Below are 25552 nucleotides of genomic sequence, written 5' to 3'. Positions count from 1 at the left end.
CAGGCAGTCATCAAAAGCAAGGTTTGAGAAATAGAGATGGCTCAGGCAGTGCCTGAATTCAGATCCCCAGGACCCACATAAAAATCTGGGTGTAAAAGGGAGTGTTTGCAATCCCAGTCCTGGGAAGGCAGAGACAGGAGGATCCCTGGAAGCTCATTGGCCATTCATTCTTGCTGATCAGTGAGCTCCAAGTTAATTGAGAGATCTGGTCTCAAAAAGTGAGATAGGGAGGGGCTGAGAAAGTCACCTGATTACACACACACACACACACACACACACACACACACACCACACATGAGGTAAGTTTTGATTCAAAGTTTGCATTCTGGCTCAAATATTTTTATAAACGTTACTATCTGCCCTAGCTATCATTTGTGGGTTTTATTTGACTCCAGAAACAAAATGATAAACTATAGTGATTTTAATTTCTATGTCGGCCAGACAAACCCCTGCCCCTCACCGGACTGTTGAAGTTACAGAAAGATGCACTTTGACTTGTGGACCCCAGTAGTGGTGTGAGGAAGAAATGGTTGAGAGGAACTCCCAACAGGCCAGACTATCAATGCACCTATTACACACCTGAGGCGCAGGAGGGCCTTGTTTTCTCTGTTAATGAATAAAGAAACAGCCTTGGCCTGTTGATGGGGCAGAACTTAAGTAGGCAGGGAAGACAGAACTGAGTGCTGAGAGGAAGAAGGCGGAGTTAGGAGACACTATGTAGCCACCACCAGAGTCAGACATGTCAATTCTTTGCTGGTAAGCCACTGCAATGTGGTGATATACAGATTAATAGAAATGGGTTAAATTAATATGTAAGAGTTAGCCAATAATGCCGGGCAATGGTGGCGCACGCCTTTAATCCCAGCACTCGGGAGGCAGAGGCAGGCGGATCTCTGTGAGTTCGAGACCAGCCTGGTCTACAGAGCTTGTGCCAGGACAGGCTCCAAAGCCACAGAGAAACCCTGTCTCGAAAAACCAAAAAAAAAAAAAAAGTTAGCCAATAAGAAGTTAGCTAACAGGCCAAGCAGTGATTTAATTAATACAGTTCCTGTGTAATTATTTCAGGGCTTAAGCTAGCTGGGCAGATGGGACTAACAAGAAGCTCTTCCTTCTACACACTGAACATGCTGCCAGGCAGAGTGTGATGCTCTCCACGTCACAGACGAGGAAACCGAGTCATCCAAAGGTGAAGCTACCTGCCCAAACTCATCTGCAATAGAGGTGGAACCAGAATCAGGGTCTAGGAAACTCCAGGACATACTGGAGTAGGTGTCTGAGACATCCCAAGTGCATGCTGGGAGTTGATCCTTTTACAGGTGATCCAACTCTTATATCGGTTTAGGATCCCTTATCAAAAGTTTCACAGATCTAGAGGTTCTTCTGGATTGGAAATAATTTGCATATTCATAATGAGATATCCCCAATGGAGGGGAGGACCCAAATTAAAACCCAATACCACCTTTTATATACAGCCCGAGGGTAATTTTGTACAGAATTTTTAGGGCAACCGAGTTTTTGCTGCAACCCGTCCCATGAGGTCGGGTGTGGAATTTTCCACAGCAGTCTCTCGTCACTGCTCTACGGTGATTTTCAGAATAGGAATGCCAAACTGATCCCAGCTCATAGGGGACCAAATCTCTGGCCCAGAGTGACTCTCCAGTACCAGGTCTTGCTGGTACTAGAATGCAGAGGTCCTTGGCTTGCACTGACTAACCTACCAAGCGCAGGTCCGGTCTTGACTACGTCCAACTATATCAACTAACTTCTCTGAGTCTCCGCTTCTCTTTCTGGAAATAGGGAGTTAAAACCTGCCATAGTTGCACACAAGAGAAAAAGATTGACAGAAATTTCCTTCCTTGGGGAAGGAAAATAAAAACGGCTCTACCACTAATGAATGTCCACTTCTATCCTTCCCAATTGCTGCAAGCTCTATCACTCAGGGCGTGTGTGCCTGTGTCTGGTGGCTGAGCAGTAGTGGTTGGTGTGCGGTGGGTGGTTAGTGTGTGCTCCTGCAGAAGGCTCTCAGTAGCCAGAGTAGTTGCTGCAATGTCCCCGGCCTTCTTTCTCTCTCTTTGGGACACACACATACACGTGCACACACACACACGAGCAACACAAAAGTGGCCCCAGGTCCAAGCCTTCTCTACTACCTGGGAACCTTGCAAGAGATGGAGTCCTATAGGGGGCGAATGCCACCTTATGCACCACCCCCAAGAAGATGCTGGTCTGAGGTGTTCCCTGCAAACTCGGGGAGGCAGGGGCACTTTTCCAGGTCTCATACAGCCCAGTTCCACAAAGCTTCCCAGACTGCCTCTGCTGTTGCTCATGTCAAGAGGTGCCAAGACGGTATTCAATTCTTAGAAGGCCTTCCCGTTAAACTTTGTGTATCTTGTGACTTTGGCAACTTAGCCTCAGTTTCTGCAAAATGGGAGTAATGATAGTGATGCCTTCCTGATAGGATGATCTTAAGACACAAGGAATTCTCAGTTCCTCATCTGTACTTCAATTACAGCAGGCCAGACTCTGGGTGGAGGTGCAGCAGTGACCCATAGGGGCTCCTGTCCTCCAAACCCCTGATACGTCCAGGACAGACATAGTTGTCTAGTCTCTTATGTGATAAGAAAGGAAAGATCAGAGGGACAAAATGAAGGGGAGAACATAGCTCACTTGGTAAAGAGCTTGCTTATCACGCACAGAGCCATAAGTTCAATTCCAGCATCCTTCACCATAACTGCTTCACACCTGTATATAGCAAGTGGGAGGCCAGCCTGGGCTACATGGGTCTCTGTCTGAGATGGGGGTGGGAACTGGGGAGGGGAGCGAGCAGAGAGGATTCCACCCTGGCCTGGAGAGTGGAGGACAAGGCTGTATGGAGGTTGACAGGCAGAAGAGAGCGGAGGGGATCTGCCATAAGCAGCTGCCGGCCCAGCTCAGACCTCACAGAGCACAGGAGGTGCCCCAGGTGGCCACACGCTGCTGGAACAAAGCCCTAGCCATCCAGGCAGAGGGAACACGACAAGTGTCCAGAAGCATTAGCAACTGCTCCTGTTGCTAATTAAAGTGTCACAGAAGCCACCGGAGAAGGGCAACATGGTAGGACCTACTGGCAGGGGTGGTACCTCCATCCCGTCAAGCCCCTCCGGTCCCAGAGTCCACCTTTCCACTTCAGCTCATGCCTTCATGATCCCCTCCCTCCATCCTGGGATGGGGACACCCCGGGCTGGTCACCATCCACAGTTCAGGCATGCCTGATCAGTCACGGTTGCTAATGTCACAACCCATGGAGCAAGGACTCCCAGAACAGGAGTGGAGGAAGGGTGGTGAGGGATTCCTGCTGCAGAACAGGGGAGAGAGGTAAAATGAGACGCCCCTCCTCTCCTTCCAAGAAGGGTGCAAAGCCCCCAGCCAGGGGATAACTAGCCAAACTGGCAGGGACCAGCTGGGGAGGGAAGCAGTCCCGCCTTCGGCCAGCTCCTCCACTCCTCCACTCCTCACCACCTGTCCCTGACGCAGTGACCCTGCTCCAGAAACCTATCTGCAGCCCCTGAGCTCCGGCAGAGAGCCCGGAATAGTTCTGGGATGTGAATTCCAAGGCATTTGGCCTGGAGAGTCGCAAAACACGCAGCTCTAAGCAAATGATGTGCTCAAGTGCTGCTTCTGGAGCTGGCCCTTTAAGAGCCAGGGTAGGGGCGTGGCCCTGACCTGCTCTCCTAAGAGGAGGCACCTCAGTGACTCACCCATCGTGCACACGTGCACACGGAGCAGAGGAACTGGAGGACCCCTAGCTGGCTTGGGCAGGAGGTTGGCTGCTGTCAGTCACTAGTCTAAGTGACAGGTATAGAGGCCCAGGTAGAAACATGTAGCACCATAAGTCAGGCTGTAACCCTGACCAGCATCTGCCGGTACCTTCATCTCCTAAGCTACACAGGATCCCCAGCTGCTTTACAATCTGTTTCCCAAGCTGCTTCTCTACGGAGGCTGCTGTGCATGGGGCTCAACAGGCACCTCTTGGAGCAGAGACCACCCTTTCCCTCTCTGTGGACAAGAACAGGAAGCTCAGGAGGCAGGGGTGCTAGTGGAGTTTCTGGCCTAACAAGCACAAGGTCCTGGACTAGGTCCCCAGCACTTCACGAACCAGGTGTGGTAGCATCAAGATTGAAGGTGGAAGCTTGGGGGGGAGGGGATCAGAGGTTCAAGGTCATCTTCAGCTACACAGGGAGTTTGAAGCCAACCTGGGCTACAGGAAATGCTGTCAAGAAAGGAAGGAAGGAGGGAGGGAGAGAAGGAAGGAAGGAAGGAAGGAAGGAAGGAAGGAAGGAAGGAAGGTAGGTTCAGGAGCTGGATCAGCTGGTGAAGTGCTTGTCCTGGAATTAAAGTGTGGTGGGTGTCAAGAACCCTTGGGGTTCACTGGCCAAACCAGCATATCGGTGAGCCCCAGACTCACTGAGACCTGTCTCAAATAAGGAAGAGAGCCATTTAAAAAGCACCCAGCCCATGCTTGTGACTTCCGTACGTATACACACACACACACACACACACACACACCTGAAAAGTCCGGAGGCAGGTGTAGCCAGGCCTACCTCTGTCCTGGCAACTCAGCCCCTTACCTGTCTAGCTCAGAGTGCTTGGTAGACACCACATGGGACTCCAGCCACACGCGTCCACCTCTTCCCAAACCACTTCCTGGCCACAGGTCCTCAGAGCAGTCCTGTCCTGAGGTGTTCATACCAGAAGCTGCTGCCCGGCAAACCTTCTGGGCCAGATCTCCTCTCCTCTGTCTCCTACTCCTCCCTCCGTCGGGGCTACCCACATCAGCAAAGGAATACACTAAACTGAGACATCACCTAAGCCCTCCAAAAGCGCCTAGGCCAGGTAGGTTCCCATTACACCAACGGCTTAATTTGACATTTAAACTGGCCTCACTTCGGTCTCTCCACAAGATAATGCATACCATATACGACAGAGAACCAACTATCAGTGCTGCCTTGTGCCAGCACCATAGGGTAAATTGAGGCATAGTCTATAGCCACTTTCTCGACCAGGAAATGAGAAGTAAAGAGGCAGACTAAGGAGCCCCATAACCAGCTGGGCCTCCCATTGGGCCCAGGGTCCTCTACCTTCCTCCCAAAGCCTCAGGGCATCCTTCCAAAAATGCCCTAGGGCCCTCTCAGAACTGCCCTCCAATGCAGGGAAGCAGGTGTCCCAGCCAGGGCTCCTAAAGCAGGAAACTCTATATTTTGATGGCTGCTCCTAGTTTTAATTAAGACCATGTTCCCCTGGAGCCCAGCAAGAGCCCCATGAAAAGCAGCGAGGAGACAATTGTGACCCTGCTTGGTTGCCTGTGTAGACTACAGAGCCCCAGAGGGTTCAGGACCATGGCAAGAGGCCCAGTGCCCAGGAGCACAGGCTCTGAACAGGCCCAGCTCCCTGTCTGCACAGTGCACACCATGTATTTTTGAACAGAAGGAAAGCATTCGTGTCCCCCCCCCCCACAGTGCCAAAAATAGCCTCATCTCCGCTCTGAAGGGGAGCTTTGGTTCCTACCAAGAGGCAGGTGCGGGAGGGCGGGAAGGAGGGATGATTCGCTGGCTGCCTCCCCAGCCACCAAATTCACAAGGGACTGTGGTCTCCACTAGGCCTAATCTGCTAAAGCCCTGGAGCCCCCAGACCCAGAAGGGGTAGACCCAGAAGGGGTCCCAGGAGAAAGGGGTAAGTCCGGATAGGGAAGCAGGCTTGGGATGGAATGGAAGAAGCCTGGACCATCCATGGGCTGTTTACTTCTCTTCATCTTATGTTGGTGGGATGGGGCGGAGCAGACAGCAGGTCAGCCTTACAGCTTACAGCCAAGTCGAGGAGAGTTAACACACTGTCACTAACATCCAAGTTAGACACTGGCAGGCAGGGCTGCTGGCCTCGGTGCCAGCTGTTAGTGGCTGAGGATGGATGGGTCAAGGGAGGTGGCCTGCTCCTCTGGGCAGACGAAGCTCGGTTTAAAGTTCATCCACCCACACTGTAGCAAGCCTGCAAAGGGCGTGGCTCCCTCCATAGATGTGTGAAGCCACCAGGATGCAGTGAGAGAGAGTGGCGGGCCCCTCATCAGTGTCTTCACATCTTCCCCTCCAGGTAGGGCTCCAACACTTTGCCCATTTCACAGACTGCTCCTGAGCTTGGCAGAAGAGGGCTGAGCTGACGTCCCAGCAGGAAGTGGGGAGAAGAATTCGAAGCTGGTCTTGGGGGAAGGGAATCCCTGAGCTGCAGTTCCCCACAGCAGACAGCACAGCACACAGACCTCATGGCTCCAAGTCCTCCCTCCCCCTACAGAAGCACCAACGACAAGCAGGCTGAGGGGCAGAAGAAGGGCAGAGGAAGTGAGGGCCTGTGTGTGTGCTTCCAAGTCCAAACCATTTTCTGGTTCCCACAGCAACTCTTGGTTAAAAATAAAAATAATAATAATAATAATAAGAGAAATCTGAAAAATGAGGTCAGTGTCCCCAAAAGGCCAGAGCTGTGGGTGACCTGGGCAGCTGTGGCCCCAGCCGGGAGTGAGAGAGCGGTGGCACCCGATGCTGAAAACTAGAGCCCAAAATAAAGCAGCAAAGCGTGCTATTTCTGCCTGGGTTAAACATTCCTCAGAGCCGCATTCCTCCACCCGCTGGCATCCAGGACACAGGGCTCTGAGTCCACCAGCTTCCTGGGCCACCTTGGGAAGCCAGGCGTGCCAGAGCCAGCCCTTTCCTAGGCCCCTAACCTGTGCTCCTCGTGCCAGGGGAGCCCCTCCCCCCAGCTGAATAACTGATCTCTCCAGAGTTGAGATAAAAGACATCATACCATACAGACAAAAGGACAGACAGGAAAGGGAGACCTTCTAAGAGGAGCATTCAGATACAAGGCCTTGACTGGACCCGGCTCCCCCCCCACACACACACACACACCTGCTCCTGACAATTCCTAGGGGCCACAGGCTGGCTGTGCAGGCCAGGCAAGTGGGATCAAAGAGAAGGGCCCAGAAAGAGCAGTCCGGAAAACTTACGGGGACATTGGAAGCCACATCTGTCTGCCTTCTCCATTGCAGCCGTAGGCTCTGCTGCACAGCTACCAAAAGCCACAAGACATGGTCTGAGCCTCAAGGAGTGGTCAGTCACTGGGGACTCTATGTCACTGTGTCCCTGAATTCAGCTCACATCCACGAGGACTGGGTCTCCTCCTTTATCCAAAGACACATCCTAAGGTAGCAGGCTGTGCCACGCACAAGGTAGGGTATCTGTCAAGGGCACTCCAGGTCCCATCTCACCCTTGGACATCTCATTTCCCAGCCCTGGCCTGCCACAAAAGCAGGAACAGGGGGCTCAGGAGATGGCCCAGTCAATAAAGTGCCTGCTAGAGGGACCCGAGAGCCCAGAGTCGAGAGCCGGAACCCGTGTGAAAGCTGGGCATGGTAAAACTGGCTGAGGAGATACACAGATCCCTGCAGCTCTATGGCCAGCCTAGCCAATCAGTGAGCTCCTAGTTTAGTGAGAGACCCTGACTCTAAAGGTACCGTGGTAGACGCATGAGGGCAGCCTCTGTCTTCCACACACACGCACCATTGTAGGCACGTGCACACACACACACACACACACACACACACACACACGCATGCGCGCACACATGCACACGAGGGTAGTGCAGATACTGTGCAATGGGAGCACTACTCTCAGGCTCAGAGGCTGGGGGTCCACCACGAAATCCCAGAGGCAGGCACATTATCTTCTTCTGCCTCCCTTGGGGTAGGTAGAGGTTAAGAGAGGCCTCGGGGCTGGGGACTGGAATCAATAGTCCCCTGCACCCTCCTGACCACACTCACTGGACACCTCCAGCACTTCCAATGGCCCCTCCCATGGGGCCTCACCCCTGCCTCCGTCCTACAGAGTCAAGGCAGGAGTTGCTCAAATATCCATAGGAGGCAAGACATGCTACTCACTGCCTGGCCTCACACCCACCCCATAAATGCAGAACATTTGGCCAGTGTCTGACACTCCAGGGGTCAGAGATTACAGAAGAGTATGCTCATGATGGGAAGCATGTTTTGGCCACACAGGGATGAGATTAGCCTGAGCCTGAGCCTAATGCTAACTGGCTAAAAGATCTTGTATGTCCCTGAGCCTGCCTGGGCTTCCTTTCCATTTTCTATGAAACAGGTGCCAGTCCCCATTCTCAGCCATGGGCTGGGGGGGGCTATACTATGTGACAACTGCTTCCTGCCTGTACTCCTGACACCAAGCTCTCGCGTGATAGACTAGTCCCCATTATACTACGCATCCTAATGGTAGTCCCTCATGCCCACCTCAGTTGGTCTCTGATGACAACCGCGGGAAGGACAAGGAGGACTTGACAAGCAGCGGTCATATTCCCCAGTCTCAGAGCCATGGCTGAGACAGCCTGTGGCCTATGTAAGGTCTCTCTTTCCAGCCACCACCCCCAAATACATCTGCGTTTACAACCTGCACAGCGCTACCCCCACCACACACACCCAGACACGATGTGTATTCATGCGCAGACTGAGATGGCTCACCCACTCCTGACACATGGCATGACCTTGTCACACTCAGAACATGAACACGTGAGTCAGAGCTTGCACATGTGACCCTCACCCCCTATCCAGCCTGCAACACCCACACAGGAACCCACGCATGCTCACGCTGAACCCCCACACCTCCACAGAGCCTTCTGTGCTTCCCACCAGCAAAGACTGGGTGTTGAGTACTCAGGCCCAAGGTTCAACGGGACCAGGAGCAAACCCTATCTGTATCACTTGCCAAACTAGCCACAGGCTGCTCTTGTCACGTCTATACCCTACCTCCAAGATTGCCTGTCTTTATCTGTGAGAGGGACTGTGCAGGGAGCCAGTGATGGAATCGCCTGAGCACTGAGCACGGTTCCGGGCCACAGGGAACGTGCATCATCAGACTCTAGTCATCTGTTGCTTTCAGAATTCTCCTCCATTCTTGGTGATCAAAGAGGGGTGGGACTGAGAAGAGCTGATAAATCCAACACTACACATCCAACCCCACCAATCCTCCATGATTGGGGTGTTATCATCCCAACTCCCAGATGAGAACATGGAGACATCAAGAACCTAGAACAGGGCCCTGGTGATTAAGAGCATTCACTGCTCTTGCAGAAGACCCAGGGCTTGGTTCCCAGCACCCACACCAGGCAGCGTGCAGTGCCTGTAGCTTCGGTTCCAAGGGCTTCAGTGCCCCCTTCTGGCCTCAGCAGATATCTGACTACACAGGCTGCACATAAACTCACACAGACACACAAATACTCACACACAAAAATTAAACCTTCAGTGACAGGCACAGAATGCTCCTTTCAATTAACATTGGGTTTTTCCCTTGATAGAACTACTTCAAACAAAGCGCAGCATAGCAGATGTCTGCAGTGAAGAAGCAAAGATAACACCCACCAAAACCTTAACACATTCTGGCAAAATGGAAGGCATCCTGGCAAGAGTTCAAGGCCCATGGTCCCCTCATACTTTTGTGCAATCTTAGGAGAGGTACTGAAAAATCGGGGCTTTGAGGGTTGTGCATATAATTCAGTGGGTAGAGTACTGGCAACATGCACTATATGAACAGGGTGGAGTGGGGCTTGCCTGTAACCACAGTGTTTGGGAAGAGGCAGGAATTAGAAGTTCAAGGTCATCCTCAGCTACACGGTGAATTCTAGGCCAGCCTGAGCTACATGAGACTATCTCAAAAGCTAACAAAGATGGATGGATGGATGGATGGATGGATGGATGGATGGATGAATGGATGGATGGATGTTTGCACCTGTCTCTCCTTAAAGATGAAGAACCTAAAATGAGATTATGGCCTAAAGCCATGGTACATTTTGAAAGGCTTTTTTTTTTCTTTTGAGCAAGGTTTCCTTGTGCATTCTGAGCTGCCTTTGAAGTCCCAACTCTCCTCTTTCCATCTCTGGAGGAGTCCTAGAATTACAGCATGCGCCTCCATGCCTGACTTGAAAGGCTTTTGGTTCAAACTGGCTGACTTTCTTTCCAGAAGGGCGCTCTGACCACATTTTCAGCTACAGTGGGGGAGCACGGGCCACCTTCCTGCATCCTCACCAGCAATGGCTGTCACCATTTGACTCCATTGCTGCCAATCTCATGGGGGAAGAAAAGAGGAAGAAAAGAAACATGGTCTCAAGTTCATCTCATTCATTACTATTAAATAGAATTTAAGAATCTTTGATCTGGAAGACTCTTGGGACCATGTGGTTGGAGGCCCTGGTGTGTGTATGTGTGTGTGTACACGCACATGTGTACATGCAAATGCATGCATGTGTGTATTCATGCAGGTTTGCTAGGCAAGGACTCTACCAATGGAGCCACATACCCAGCCCATGTATAAAGACTCAAAACAGAAATAGTCATCGCAGCTCTGTAATGGGGCAGACGCAATATAGCTGTCTAGTAACAGAGGATTAAATGAAAACATTTTGCATGCATATGTTGCAACGTTAAAAACAAACAAAACCAACATAGGCCAGTGGGATAATTAAGTGCGTAAAAGCATTTTCCCTTGCCTGGAAACCTGAGTTCAATCCCAGAACCAACATGGGAGAAGAGAACTGACTCATAGTTTGTCCTCTGACCTAAACACACATGTACACGCACGCACGCACACATGCGCACACACACATACGTGTGCATACACACACACGTGCGCACCTGTGCGTGCACACACCAACAGCGGAGGAGCACAGGCCACCTTCCTGCAGTCTCACCATCACTGTCTGTCACCGTTTGACTCTATCGCTGCCAATTTCATGGGGGATTGGCACACAAAATAATGTAATTAACAAAATATCAAAGCTAGAAATCAAAAGTAGACAACCCCAAAGCCACAGAATGGTAAAGAATGTCTATGGAGGCCGGGCGATGGTGGCGCATGCCTTTAATCCCAGCACTCGGGAGGCAGAGGCAGGCGGATCTCTGTGAGTTCGAGCCCAGCCTGGTCTACAGAGCTAGTGCCAGGACAGGCTCCAAAGTCACAGAGAAACCCTGTCTCGAAAAACAAAAACAAAAACAACAACAACAAAAAAAAACAGGGGGCCGGAAAGATGACTCAGAGGTTAAGAGCACTGGCTGCTCTTCCAAAGGTCCTGAAAAAAAAAAAAAAAAAAAAGAATGTCTATGGAGTCCCTCTGAGTACTCTTTGAAATACCCCTGGGCTCTGTCAGGCCACCCCCAATGACACCCTTAGTTTGTTGCCATGATCATCCTTGGTCCCTATTACTGCCTTCTTCATTTCTTGGACTATAGCCAAGAATGCTCTTGCTAAACCTTACCTTGTATTGCCCCTCAACTCTGTACCTCCCTTCCAGAGCTCCCCACCTGTCTTAGAAAACATCTAAGTTCCTGTCTATGAACTGAGGATGACTCTGGTGAGTCCCGCTCACCCCCAGTGTCCCCACAATCTGTGCCATGTGAGCCTCAGACCCTGACCTGAAGAAGAGGAGGCGCCATCCTGAGGGGGTGGGCTGCCGGGATGAGGATCCACAGAGACACCTGAGGTTGGAAGAACTGGCTGAGTAGGGGACAGGAGGAACCAGTCACATGCCACATAGAGCCATGAGGGACAAGGACAGGGAAGAGCCTAGGCTTCATGGCCCAAGTCCTACACTGGCCAGGCAGATGCACGCCCTTGCAGCCAGCAGAGAACAGTGATTGGAGATTGCAGGGGAAGCGCCAGGCACCAGGCACCACACTTTTCCTCCACGTACCCTGAATCCTCCTCATGAAGTCCATTTTCCAGAGGAGGAGGGAGGGTGTCCTCCTACCACAGGAAATGGCTAAAGCCTCCCAATATCTGGGTTATTGAACCCTAGTCCCACCCAGGAACTCTGCTGCCCTGAGGCCCCATGCCCTCTCTGGCCTTGGGAGCCTTGTCTTTTCCTGTGGAACCATGCAGCCATGCAGAGGGGTGTCACAGCCAAATACGCGGGGCCCAGAGAAGGCAGGTGACTAATTTAAGGCCACAGAACCTGTGGGGATCTAGCCTGCTCTCACAGAGCTGGACTGCCCTATTAAGGTGCCCACCTCAACAGTGAGTCTCACCTAAGTTTCTCTTGCTGCTTTGTCCCACCGTCAGTGAAGGAAGACAGGCACCCAGAGACAACAGAAACCCCTTTCTCTGGTCCTTCCCTCTCCTGGGCAGGGATGACCTGCCTACCACATCCCCAGGGAGCCATCACTCCAGCTCTGGAATGTGTCCCAAGATGTACATCAGAGACAGCCTGCCCCCAAGGTTTCACTCTGATTGATAAGAGCTGGGTAGAGGCAACTGAGCAGGGGGCCTTCTTTATCCTAGACAACAGACTTCTCGGGGTCCCTGGACAGCCAAAAGCCAGAAACCTGGGAGACCAGCTGATAACTCCCCTGTACCTCTCAGCCTGACCCCACCTGATGTCCCAGGCCCCTGTGGTGTCTGCTGCTGTACAGACACCGAGTGCACTCCTTCCGGCTCTCCCCTAATCTGCTGTGTGCTAGAAAATCGCTGGGAAGTCCGGAAGAAGCAGACGAGGCTCAAGGTTGCCAGGCAAGGTCAAGGCCAAGCTGAAACTGACCAACTGACAAGAAGTGACCCCCTCCCCCAACTCCTGAACGGAAGGACTCTGGGGAGGAGCCAGCAGTAGTGAGGGATGGGAAGAGGCCACGGAGGATAAAGGAATCTCTGCCCTTGCACGCCCTGAGACCGGTAAAAAGGATTCGCATGCCACCTGGCCAGTAGCCACCAGAGGCAGAACTGTGTCTCTCGTTCCTTCTTACACGTGTGCCCAGCAGAGTGGGCACTCAGTGAATGGCAGACTGGGACAGTTCCAACACGGCTACCATGCAAAAGCAAGAGCCTGCTAGACCTCACTCCATCCTGAGTGACTGTGCTAGGCTCAAAGACTGGGGCGACAGGGAGAGCTATCTGCAGAGATGGACCCCGTGAACAAAAAACAGTCAAGGCTGTTCAGGATGAAGCTTAAAGCCGAGGCCGGGGTTCACTGATAAAGCACTTGGTTCCATCCCAGCAATGGAGGAAGAGAAGGGGTGTGAACAATGCATTCAAAGCCAACAGCGACATGTTTAGGAACAGTCACCGGCTACTAACCAACACTCCACATCACACCTCTGCTCACTTCCTACTACCGAGACCATACCCATTTTGCAGAGGAGGAAAGCAAGGCTCAGTTAGGCAAGAGGGAAGGCTTATTCTTCAGCTTGAATATACAGAGACACAACAGTCTCACCAATCAGCTCAAAGAGAGCGAGGCAGACCCCCGCCCACAGAACCCCCACTGCTGTTCATGCCAGCCTGTGAGTCCTGCCTAAGCTAGGGGGCAGAGGTAGAAGGGTCTTCCTCTCTGCTAACCTGCTGCCCTTAGAGAGGGAGGAAATTCCAGCGAAGCTGGGTGCACACCGTGTCCGTAAATAATCTCTGCATAGGAAGAAAGACCACAGGACGCTCCAGAGCAGTACGCAGGAAAGACGGTCCTCTTCAGACAGAGCAGTATGCAGGAAAGACGGTCCTCTTCAGACAGAGCAGTACGCAGGAAAGACGGTCCTCTTCAGACAGGCCGCAGCCAGGTACACTGTCAAGTCCTAGCGGAGCCTTCGGCCCTTCCCCTGCTTACACAGACACATGCACGGACCACAAACTGTAGTAGATCCATGCCACCCAGGATGGTACTCCGCATAGACTCAGGCAAGCCCATGGGGCCCCCAACCTAGACCTTGCAGCACAGGACAGCCGGGACCTGCAGTGTAAGTCAGAGTTATGGTTCTTCAACTGGATCTTCCCAGAACCAAAATCAGTACATGACTCTCTTGCTCTGATTTTGTGTGTTGGTTCACATGTGTGTGCACATGTATGAGTGTGTATGTGTGTGTGTAGAGATGCACTCTACCCTTGTGAATACAGATGAAGGCCATAAGTCAGTGCTGGCATCTTCTTATATGGCCCTCCACCTTGTTTTGCTTTTAAAGGTTTTGATTTTTAACTATGTGGGGGGGGGGTGTGCATGTGAGTGCAGACAGAGCTCGTAGAGACCAGAGACTTTGGCTTACATTGAGCTTGAGTTACAGATAGTTGTGAGCCATGGACATAGGTGCTAGGAATCGAACTCTGGTCCTTAAGAAATAAGCAGCGCTCATTCTTACCACTAAGCCATCTCCCCAGCCCCTCTGCCGTATTGTCTGAGACAGAGCTCACCATTTCAGCTAGACCGACTGGTCAGTGAGTTCCCAGGATCCCTCTGTATCTGCCTGCCAGTGCTGGAGTTACAGACATGAGCCACAGTATCCGGCTCTCACATGGGTGGGTACTGGGGATGCGAACTCAGGTCGTCATGCCTGCATGAGCCATGTCTCCAGCCTCGTGAGTTACACTTTTAGGGGTCCAATCCCAGATCTCATCTCAGACCTAAGAGAAGAGCTGCCCAAGTATCAGGGACTTTGCAAACTCTTCAGAAGATGGTGACATTTGGGACTACTTCCTGGGTGATGCCTCTCTTGATTCTGGAATTCCCCGGAAGAAAGAGTAGATGTTGCCAATACCTCATGAGAAAGAAAAAAGTACAGCCAGGCTGCAAGCACTGATGGAATTATTTTACTTCCACACGGATCTGCAGACCTATAAAGTGCCCACGCCGGGAGAGATGGTTGTTGGCCAACAAAGACCCGCCTGGAGGGAGCTGGCTTCCACAAGGAGACAGGTCAGAGGCCAGGGAATCCCCCTATCCCTAATAAGGTCTTAGTGGAGGAAAAGTGCCCTGACTAAACTGTTCTACATCACAAAAGCTCAGCAGAGCACCACCAAGCCCATGCTTAACAGAGTTTTGCTGGCCCCATTCTCCCCAAGTTGATGGCCCAGCCTCACAGAGATGCTTGTGACTGGCAAAGCATCTTGGCTCCTCAGTCCTCAGGGTCTTCTGAATTCAGAATCCACCAGCATAGGCCAGCATGGGAAAAGAAGCACAGAAGGGCTTTTTACCATAAGCCTGAGGTCTCTCCCTGGACACAGCTTCAGGGCAGCATACCCAGGTGCAATCCCAGCACTGCCCAGAGCCTGTGACAAGCTAGCTACGCTAGCCTATTTCTCTCTGCGAACAGCTGTAGTGCCCAGAACGTGCCAAGTTGTTGGTGTGCAGTTATGCTAAGGACGAAGTTAATGGGGCATGACACACTCAATAAGCGGGACACTGACTTCACACGGCTCATTGGAGCCCCCAGTCTTCCCACCATGGAGATAATCTGGTACACCACACGCCACCGTTTCTGGAGAAGTCCGTAGGATCCTCTACCCTCCCCAGACCCTGGGGTCCTGAGGACATCTTGCCCACAGTCCACCTGCTAATGACTGTGGGCCACACTGTGGAGGATCCAGTCAACCTCCCAAACAGTAGAAAAGGCCGCCCACCCACTCTGGAAAGAGAAAACAGAGGCTTGGGCTGAGGGGCACATTTCCAGGAGCAGTTCCTGGATGTGGCCTCCCTGACGCCAGTTCCTTAGGCCAGGAGAGCCCAGTCAGTAAGGCTCCCCTTTGTTCTAAGTCTCTGGAGAATGAGGAGTATGGGGCTAAGGCTCTGGAAGACCGATATGGGGGGCGGAGAGAGCAGAGGCCATGCACTGCACCAGAGCTTCCATCTACACCCAGCTGCCAGTCAACTGTCTGTCTTTCTGGATGGTGCAGAGCTGGCTCAGTCAAAGATGTCCAGGACCCACTTCGGGGGTTCCACCCCATGATCAGGCCACTGCTGCCCTGCAAGTCAAACAGACTGGCAGAGACCCTTCCACACACTCATGTATCTCCTGCTTCCCAAAATAAAAGAGGGGGGTTAGGGCCTATAGCCATGAGCCCCTGGTGAGCATGGCTGCCCCTGGAGAAGCTGCCAGGAGGGTGACGCCTGGTGAGGAGACACTGGAAATGCAGAGACAGGAGATCTGTGAAGTTGGGCAATTGGAGAGCCACACCTGGGACTGATCTAAAGGACTGGAGTGGGACAGACCTTCTTTCATCCGGCAGCCCGGGCTGTATAAACCCATTTCCTGGTGCCGCAAACAGACAGGAGCAAGGAAAAGAGGAGATGAAGAATGCATCTAAGAAGGCGCCCGGGACCCTTGGACCCTTGGACCCTCACCGCCACTGCCTGAGCGTTCTACCAATCTCGCTACCCTTCTCCCCAACACACAGTCACATTTGCCAGGGAGGGGGCGACAGGCCAACCTCGCAGCGGCAGGAGCCGCCGCATCATCATTAGGCATGAATCACCCACCCACCCCACTCCAAGCAGCGGAGTCACACTACGCCCGGGCGCCCCCTCCCGGGACCACCGCCCTCCTGCCCCAGCACAGCCGGAGCCCTTAGGACTGGAGGGGGACCGCGGGTGGGCTGGAGATGTCCTGAGGACCTGGGATGGTCCCTAGCGCGTGCTGACAGGAGACACCCTGCCATGGCCGGGGGCGGGGGCGCGGGTAGAACAATGGGCCAGGTGCGGGGCAGGGGCGCGGCCGGGAAGGGCGGAGGGAAGGTCGTGGTTCGCTGTGGGATCAGGAATGGGGATCGGGGCGCACTCACAGTAGGTTTTTCTGGTCAGCTCCTCCACAACTTCAGGCTTCAACTTGCTGTTGGATTTCCCCATGCTCGGCGGCCACGGCCCCCGCTCCCCGGGCCGGACCCGCTTGGGGCGCCCAGCGGGAGCGGCTGGGTCGGGCCGGGGCGCGCGGAGGCCGGCAGGCCGGACTGGGCCGGGCCGGGGCCGCGCCTTTGTCTGGCCGTGCCCGCGCGTCCCGTACGCGGGACTCCGGCGGGCTGCGCGACCGCGGCTGGCGACTCGGGGGGTCTCGGGGACCCGGCGGCGAGGGCCAGGCCTTGGCGGTGCAGGCGGCCACGGCGCGGAGTTGCGCGGGGCTGGGCGCCGCAGCCGCCGGCGCTCGGTAGCCGCGGTCGTCCCTGGTTACTGGGCTGCGCAGCACATGCTCGTTGCCGCTGCGCCGCCGCCGCCCCTGCGCTCCCCGCCTCCCGCCCGCACCGGCGCGCCAGGGGTGGACTCGGAGCCGCCACTCAGCGCCCGGCGCCACCTCCCGCCCAGCACCCGCCGGGCGCGCAGCGCGCGTGGAGGCGCCCCCTTTCCTGTTGGTTCTCCCGGGATACCCGAGAGGTCGCCGCGCCACCCCCTCAGCGGATCCATCCCCCTCTCCGTGGCGACGCGGGCGGGGAGGGCCCGGAAAATCGGACGTGAACGAGGCCAAGTCCCTGCCCGGCGCAATTCATTCATTCCACTCCACTTGGATTTGTTAGGCGCTGGGGACGCGGCGGCCAACCGGACAGGCACGATCTCAGGCCTCTCTGGGATCGTCCTGAAGTGCTGGCTGGCACGGGCTGTAGTGGGAACACTTATGTGCGGCCTTGTGGGAAGTGACCTCTAAAATCATAAGATCAGGTTGGAAAAGGAAGGGCTGGAGCACCAAGAAAGAGTCTGGCCTGGGAGAGAGAGCAGCCTTGGTACCCCAGGCTCCAGGCAAGGTTGGGTAACCATCTGAGGCCAGGCAGAAGGGCCAGAGCTTCTGGAGATCAGCGTGGCAAGTCCGCTTTCCCCAAGGACCTGGCCTCTGTCCCGAGGGCTCAGGAGTACTGGCAATTTAGGCCTTCACTGTTGTCGAGCTTGCTTGCCAGGGGGAGCTGAGCCTCCTAGTGGGACTTCATGCCTGGATGCTCAGAGGTTGGTACCTAGGAAGGGACTTTAGGGAGAGCCTAACTGCCCTATCCCGGCCAGCGGGATGCAAACGGTGGTGCCTGTAGGAGGAAGAGGAATGGAGGGGTGAGACACACGAGAAATGACGGCAAGACAGTATTTCTGATCAAGCCGCCGAGTTTATTATTTCTCAGAGGCTATTATATAGCAAACGGGCTGGGGTGGGGAGAGGAAGAGGTGTCAGGTCTGCTGGAATTCAGGCCTGGAGTCGTCCCTAGCAGAGAGGTAAATACTGAGGGTCTGTGATTGTTGACTAACAAAGGAAATGCTAATGTTTTCTAAAAGCCTGGTACCTGCAGGTCTCACTAGGCTAAAGTCCTAGGTCCGGAACTTGCCTGCAAAGATGAATATCTTACTTGTGAACTTAAGAAGGCTGTAAACAAAATACAGATCTCAAAATACAGGTCTTTGCTTCCGGCACTGCCCTGCCCTGCCCCTATCCCAAAATGTCACCCTAATTGTGAGACCTTTCCTGGCTCTGCCCAACACTGTATGTGTCTCCTTAACATCTCAGGGAAACTTGGCCCACGTGGTTCAGTGCAGTATGCTTCCCCCAAAGCATAAACCTCAGGGGTAGAAATATGTCCTGCTCTCAGAAGGCCCTGAGGGCCAGTCTTGGTGGCAGAGGCCTAGGCATCCAGCTATCCAGAAAGCGGAGTTAGGAGGATCCCTGATCATAACCAGCTTAGACAACATAGTAGTGCCTTCAGGGATAGGGCAGAGAACAGGAGAGGGAGGAATGACCCATGGCAGGAGGCAGAGGTCTGGAAAGGCCATGACAGGACGAAGCCATCCCCTTCTGAGCAATCAAGGAGGCAACTACAGACAGAATTTCTTTTTCTCTCCCTCGGCTGGTCCAGAAGGCTAAAAAACAAAGCAAAACAAACAATAACAAAACCTGGCCAGGGCAACGATATGTTTCAACACCACTTCTCCCCAATCTGAACACCCTTAAGACAGCCTCTGCTGCTGCTCTGACATGAGCCCAGGCCAGACCCAGGCCCCAGCTTGCTGGTGTGAAGGGCCCATTTGTTATAGGACGTGAACAGGTATGGACCCTGGAAGCTGGCACTGTGCCACAGCTGGGGGAGGTAGCTGCACTAGAGGTGGGAGCAGGACATCCCAGCCTTGAGGATCAATTCAGAATGGACACCAGGGAAAGGCCACAGAGAGAGGCTCAGAGTTGGCCAGCTTGCCTAAGCCTCCTGCTAAGAGGGAGCCAGTGGACCATGAATCAGGGATCAGGCAGCAGGGTTAACAGTTAAAGTCTCACAGAGCTGTGAGTCAGACCCATCACCCCTCACTCAGGGTGGAGGCAGGAGGCTCAGCAGCTCAAGGCCAGCGTTGGCCACATAGAGAATTCAAGGACATCTTGTGTTGTATGAGATAAAAATAATAGTAATAAAATTAAAAAAAAATAAAAGGCTCTACAGAAATCCAAGTGTCCTGTCTGTGTTGAGGGCTGTGCTGAAGATGGGGGACACTGCAAGTGACCAACATGAGAAATAGTCTGTTTCAGCCGCCCCAGCACAACAACAAAACCACACTGGTCACAAGTACCAGGAGGACTCTGCAGTTCAGGGAAGTGGCTGGCTTCTCACAGTCGGTAACACTGGACTAATATTAACTAAGCACCTACTACAGGCCAGGCCCCTGGGGATGTTGGCAATGGAATTCACTACTTAGTGATCAGAGGACAATAGAGACCGCAATCAATGCACAAAATAGACAATGTGTTCCACAGCCAGGGAATGGCACAAGTAAGATGGGTAAGTCAGAGGTAAGGCGAGAACAAAGCCAGGATCTGAGAAGCCCTGGGTGGGATTCTGGCCAAGGACTTGAAGCAGGGAGAAGGGAGTTGAGGACCCTGTAGACAAAGTGAGGCTCTGAGCAGAGTCAGGACCGCACAGCTGGAGCAAGAACAGTCTCACAGGGTGGGTGAGGTGGGGCGAGAGGGTAAAGTCATTGTGTGTGACAGACTGGTGAGAGAAATGAGAAGGGGCTTATCCTGGCTCCTGGCTGTGGAGGTTCAAGGTCTACGACTGTATCTGGTGGTGCCCTGCTGGTAGAGTCCCAGGGAAGACAGGAAGAGGGAGAGTGTGTTCTGCGCATTCTCTGCCTCCTTCCAGCTTGCCAGGCACAGCAGTGCATGCCCGTGATTCCAGCACTGAGACTGCTGAGATTGCGGGGTAAAGGGTGGCAGGCCAGCTGGGACATTGAATGAAAGCCCAGCGTGTGTGGAGAGGGGTGCGGACTGAGACAATAGCTCAGCTGGTGAGGACCTTACCTCAAAAGCCTGAGGACCTGAGGATCTCCACAACCCACATAAAAACAAAACCGGTCCTGGGGCTGGGGAGACAATCAGCAGTAAGACACTTGCCACACAGTGTGAGGACAGGATTCAGAGCCCAAAACCCACAGAAATGGGATGAGCTCAGATCCCAGCACCCATGGACACAGGAGGAGCTCAGATCTCAGCACCCGTGGACACGGGAGGCTGGTGTGGCAGTCTTTCTGTAACCCCAAGTGCTTAGCCAAGCTGGCTGCCTAGACTCAATTGATCTATGAGTTCTAGATTCCAGGAGAGGCTCTGCCTCAGTAAAGTAAAGTAAAGAGTGGCCAAAGAAAAGTGACACAGGCCCTCATGTCAACCTGTGACCATTCACTTGCACACATGTGCATGTCCATGGACATGTGAGCATGTATACAAGCACACACCACACATACACACAGTGTCACACACACGTCATCCCAGCGCTGGGGAAGGCCGAGACAGGCACATCGCTGACTTGTTCACTGGCCTTGCCTAGTCAGATCCCATGTCCCAATGACACGCCCTGTCTCAAAAAACAAGGTGGGTGGTTCCCGAGAAACGACAGCTGAAGCTGACCTCTGATTGCACGTACACATGTGTGTTCACCCATACCATGCATGTGCCTGCCCACAAACCTGTATACACATGCACACTCATTTTTTAAGCTCGCAGTGTTGGTTCAAAACCATCCATAACTCCAGCTCTAGGGGATCAGATGCCTTCTTCTGACCTCCAAGAGTACCAGGCATGCGTGTGGAGCACACACACATGCAAAGCAAGGTGCTCATACATGTAAAATAATTAAATAAACCTAAGAATGTTTGAATTTTAAAAAGGCACCAGTGTGAGCCACAGCACTGGACAAGGTAGAGGTAGGGGGCCAGGTCAGGCTCACAATGGGAGGCTCACTCCTGGCAGGCATGCAGAGTCAACACCCCTGAGGTCGCTGCAACGCCAGTCAAGAGCTGATGGCTGCCAGGCCAGTGTGGCAGGGGACGACAAGAAGAATACTGACTAGAGCCGGACAGTGCAATCAGGAGCCTGGGGACTGGGTGGGACTGTGAGATGCAGGCAGTTGGGACATCTGTGACCTGGGACCTAGGAGGTGAGGAGCCGGCAGTACATAGGCAGGAAAGGCAGAGCCTGGTGATGGAGAGGTGACCACTGACATACTGATGGACACACATATAGAGGAGCAGGGATGAGGGATGAGGTGAAGGGATGAGGGCTGAGGCACTGATGGACACATACGCAGGGGTGCAGGGATGAGAACTGAGGCGCTGATGGACACACGCACAAAGGTGCAGGACGCAGGTACAGGAGCTATTGGGATACAGGCCCGGCTGCAGGTCTAGGCTGAGGGCACTGTGGTGGAGAGAGGGAGTGGCGCCCGAGACAGGGACAAGGCCGCCCAGGAAATGTGGGCAGATCAGGGAGTCAAGGAAGAGAGACAGAGGGCTCCTGGGAGGGTAGCCTGTCCCATAAGTGATTCTGAAGAGGAGCAGTTGGAAAAGAGGGAGCCCAAAGTCAGTAGTGCAAGGGCACATGGGGCCCCTGTACAAACAGCATGTCGTCCCCAGGGGAAGAGGACCCTTAGGGTGGCAGGAAATGGGGGAGGGTGAAAAGCAAAATTGTTTGAGGAGCAATTGTCTGGGCTCGATACTGTGTGGTCCCGCTGAGTCCACCAGAACCATGTATTTTGGGAGTTGAGGCCATCTGGGGGGAGCAGGTTTGAAGGAGAGAGAGAGAGTCGTGAGCCAAGATGGTACAAGACTTGCAAGTGAAGATGAGGAGTTTCGGGCTGAAAGGAAAAGCAGGCTGGCATGCACAGCTCAGTGGGTAAGAGCTGCCTGGCAGGCACAGATCCCTGGGTATGAGCCCCACCACTTCACAAACACTTGGGAGGAGTTCAAGATCAGCCTTGGTTACATGGTGAGACTGAGTCTATCCTGGCTTATATGAGATCCAGAACCCACGTAAAGGTGGAAGGGGAGTGAGGTCCTCTGCCCTCCACATTGACTTTGTTGGATACAAGTTCCCACATAATGCAAACACTTGGAATAAATAAATAAAATTAAAAGAACAACAAGTAAATTGTTGAAAATTTCCCCTCTAAGGCTCAGAGAAAATGGCGGAAAGGGGGTCAGAAGGAAGGTAAAAGGCAGGCTGGAGATATGGCTCAGTAGTTAAGAGCACTCGCTGTTCTTCTAGAGAACCCCAGTCTGATCACACACACACACACACACACACACACACACACACACACACACACACACAGAGGCTCACAACTGTTTGTAACTCCACTTCCGGAGATCAGACTCCCTCTTCTGGCTTCCTTGGGTACTGTACACATGTAATGCAGGTATAAAGATACAAACAGCTACACACATAAAATAAAAGTAATTTTATTTATTTATTGTTTTGTTGTTGTATTTTGAAACAAGGTTTGGAGTCTGTCCTGGAACTCACTCTGTAGACCAAGCTCAAACTCACAGAGATCCACTTGCTTCCACCTCCCAAATGCTGGGATTAAAGTTATGCATCACCATACCTGTTGAAATAGGAGCGGCAGGCCACTTCCTGCCACCCGGCTAGCTTTACCTGAAATTATTACATGGAAACTGTATTCTTTTAAACACTGCTTGGCCCATTAGTTCCAGCCTCTTATTGGCTAGCTCTTACATATTGATCTAACCCATTTCTAATATTCTGTGTACCATGAGCTGGCTTACCAGGAAAGATCTAACCTGCGTCTGTCTGGAGTGGGAGAATCATGGCGACTCACTGATTCAGCTTCTTTCTCCCAGCATTCTGTTCTGTTTCCTCCTCCTACCTAAGGGTTGGCCTATCAAATGGGCCTAGGCAGTTTCTTTATTAATAAGAAATCACTCCCACATCACATACCCAGCCAATAAAAATATTTTCTTAAAATGTCAGTACAGACAATAGGGATGAGAATCAAGAAATTNGTTTTCAAGACAGGGTTTCTCTGTGGCTTTGGAGCCTGTCCTGGCACTAGCTCTGTAGACCAGGCTGGTCTCGAACTCACAGAGATCCGCTTGCCTCTGCCTCCCAAGTGCTGGGATTAAAGGCGTGCGCCACCATCGCCCGGCACCGGGAAAGATTCTAACCTATATCCATCTTGGGCTGGAGCTTCATGGTGACTACCTCATTGCCTTCTTCCCAGCATTCTGTTTTGTCTACTCCGTCCACCTAATTTTCTGCCCTATTAAAAGGCCAAGGCAGTCTCTTTATTAACCAATGAAAGTAACACATAGACAGATGACCCTCCTACATCAGAAGATATGTATAGGTTTTATGGTTGGGATTTTTTTGTTTTGTTTTGTTTTTTGAGACAGTGGTTTTGTGTGTGTGTGTGTGTGTGTGTGTGTGTGTGTGTGTGTGTGTTACTTTGAAGCCTGTCCTGGAACTTGCTTTGTAGACCAGGCTGTCCTCAAATTCACAGAGATCTGCCTGCCCCTGACTCCCAAGTTTTGGGATTAAAGGCATGCGCCACCATTCCCGGCCAAAACTTTTTAAAAGATTTTTTTTAGTCATTGTTTGTTTTCTGAGATAGAATCTCCTTATGTAGCTTTGGCTGTTCTGGAACTCCTGTATAAATCAGGCTGGCCTTAAATTTACAGAGATCTGACTGCATCTGCCTTCATTAAAAGCATGTGTCACTACACCCAGCTACAAACCTGAACTTTTATTTTATGTGCATGTTTGTCTTGCATGTATGTATATATGTCCATGCATATGTGTTTGTTCTATGTACTTAGTGCTTTTTTTTTTATTTTTGAGACAGGGTTTCTCTGAAGTTTTTGGTGCCTGTCCTGGAACTAGCTCTTGTAGACCAGGCTGGCCTCGAATTCACAGAGATCTGCCTGCCTCTGCCTCCCGAGTGCTGGGATTAAAGGCATGCGCCACCACTGCCCGGCTACTTAGTGCTCTTGAAGGTCAGAAGAGGGAAGTGGATCTCCTAGAACTGAGTTGTGAGCCCATGTGGCTGCTTGGAACTGAACCAGGTCCTCTGCAAGAACAGACAATGCTCTTAACTGCAAAGCATCTCTCTAGCTGGTCACAATGCTTGGTTACTATGAAAACAGCCTGAGGAGGAAGAGGAAGAAGAGGAGGAGGCCCTCCTGAACCACAAGCCCACCTGAGAGCGTATTTTCTGCCATCCAGGCACGGAGAATCAGAATGAGGCTGGCTGTGGTCTGGAGCATATAAAAGCCTACCCTTACCTTACCCCTCAACCTTCAGTGAAGAGAAGTCCTTCCTGTTGTTGTATGAAGAGATGGCTTAGCAATTAAGAGTACTGGCTGCTCTTCCAGAGGGCTTGAGTTCAGTTCCCAGCCAACCATGCGTATCTCTAGATTCAGGCCATCCAATGTCCTCTTCTGACATATACATGTGCACACATGCACACACACACACACACATGCATGTACAATAGAAATAGCAATAGTAATTGCAACAGTGGGCAAGTCTTTAAGAAGTCATCTGGGAGTGGGTGCCAGGCTCTGGCATGGAGGGCTGCCAGAAGAAGGGTAGAGAGCGAAGCCAGAGAACAGGTTAAGAAAACACAGTTAGGGGCTGAGATGGAGCTCACTAGCAGAATACGTGCCTAGGATTTCCAGGCCCTGGGTTCCATCTGCAGCACTGGAGAAAAACAAACACAAAACCCACCAGACGGGAAAAATCAGTTCCACAGCCCAGTGTGGCAAAGGCTGTTGACACTAACTATGCAACATATGGCTCGCTAGACTAGAACTCCCAAGTCTCGTGCAACGAAAAGCAATGACTGAGGAGCTGGGTGCACCACCCGCCTGGGTTTGATCACCATACTTGGTACTAGGGTATTCCTGTAGGGGAATATCCACACTGTGTAACATACACATACACCTTTACTATGTGTCGATAGATGTCTTCAAAAGGCATTGCACAAGCCCGTGGCAACACGTTACTGTCCTGTGGGCTGGGGTTGGGATCAACATAGAGTGCTTTGCCCAGCAGGTGCCAGGTCCTGGGCTCAACCCATATCACTGAGGCTGTATCTCACTATGTAGCCCTGATTGTAGATCAGGCTGGCCTTGAACTCACAGAGCTCCACCTGCTCTGCCTCCAAAGTGCTGGGATTAAAGGCGTATGCCACTAGGCCCAACTACTTTAACTTTTTTAAAATAGAGCTTTGATGTGGGAGTGATTTCTTACTAATAAAGAAACTGCCTAGGCCCATTTGATATGCCAACCCTTAGGTAGGCTGAGAAAGCAGAACAGGATGCTGGGAGAAAGAAGCTGAGTGAGGAGTCGCCATGATTCTCCCGCTCCAGACAGACGCAGGTTAAGATCCTCCCTGGTAAGCCAGCTCGTGGGCTACACAGAATATTAGAAATGGGTTAGAACAATATGTAAGAGCTAGCCAATAAGAAGCTGGAACTAGCC

The 25552-nt window shown here is 52.4% G+C and overlaps 1 protein-coding gene across 1 annotated transcript in view; it reads right to left on the bottom strand.

The window, feature by feature from the left end:
* The window catches only part of Ncs1 (neuronal calcium sensor 1), a 50388-nt gene extending 33385 nt beyond the window's left edge, over positions 1–17003 (bottom strand). Inside the window, exon 1 of the mRNA XM_050155411.1 lies at positions 16614–17003. Within this exon, the coding sequence (XP_050011368.1) occupies positions 16614–16677 (64 nt within the window). The 5' untranslated portion in view covers positions 16678–17003. The remainder of the gene's footprint in view (positions 1–16613) is intronic.
* Between the last annotated feature and the right edge of the window lie 8549 nt (positions 17004–25552).

This window comes from Alexandromys fortis, unplaced genomic scaffold (genome assembly GCF_014885135.2).
Source record: "Alexandromys fortis isolate MF-2015 unplaced genomic scaffold, M_Fortis_MF-2015_v1.1 scaffold_72, whole genome shotgun sequence".
Lineage (NCBI taxonomy): Eukaryota > Metazoa > Chordata > Mammalia > Rodentia > Cricetidae > Alexandromys > Alexandromys fortis.
The sequence above is the reverse complement of the archived record's forward strand: the minus strand, read 5'-3'. Positions and strand labels throughout refer to the sequence as shown.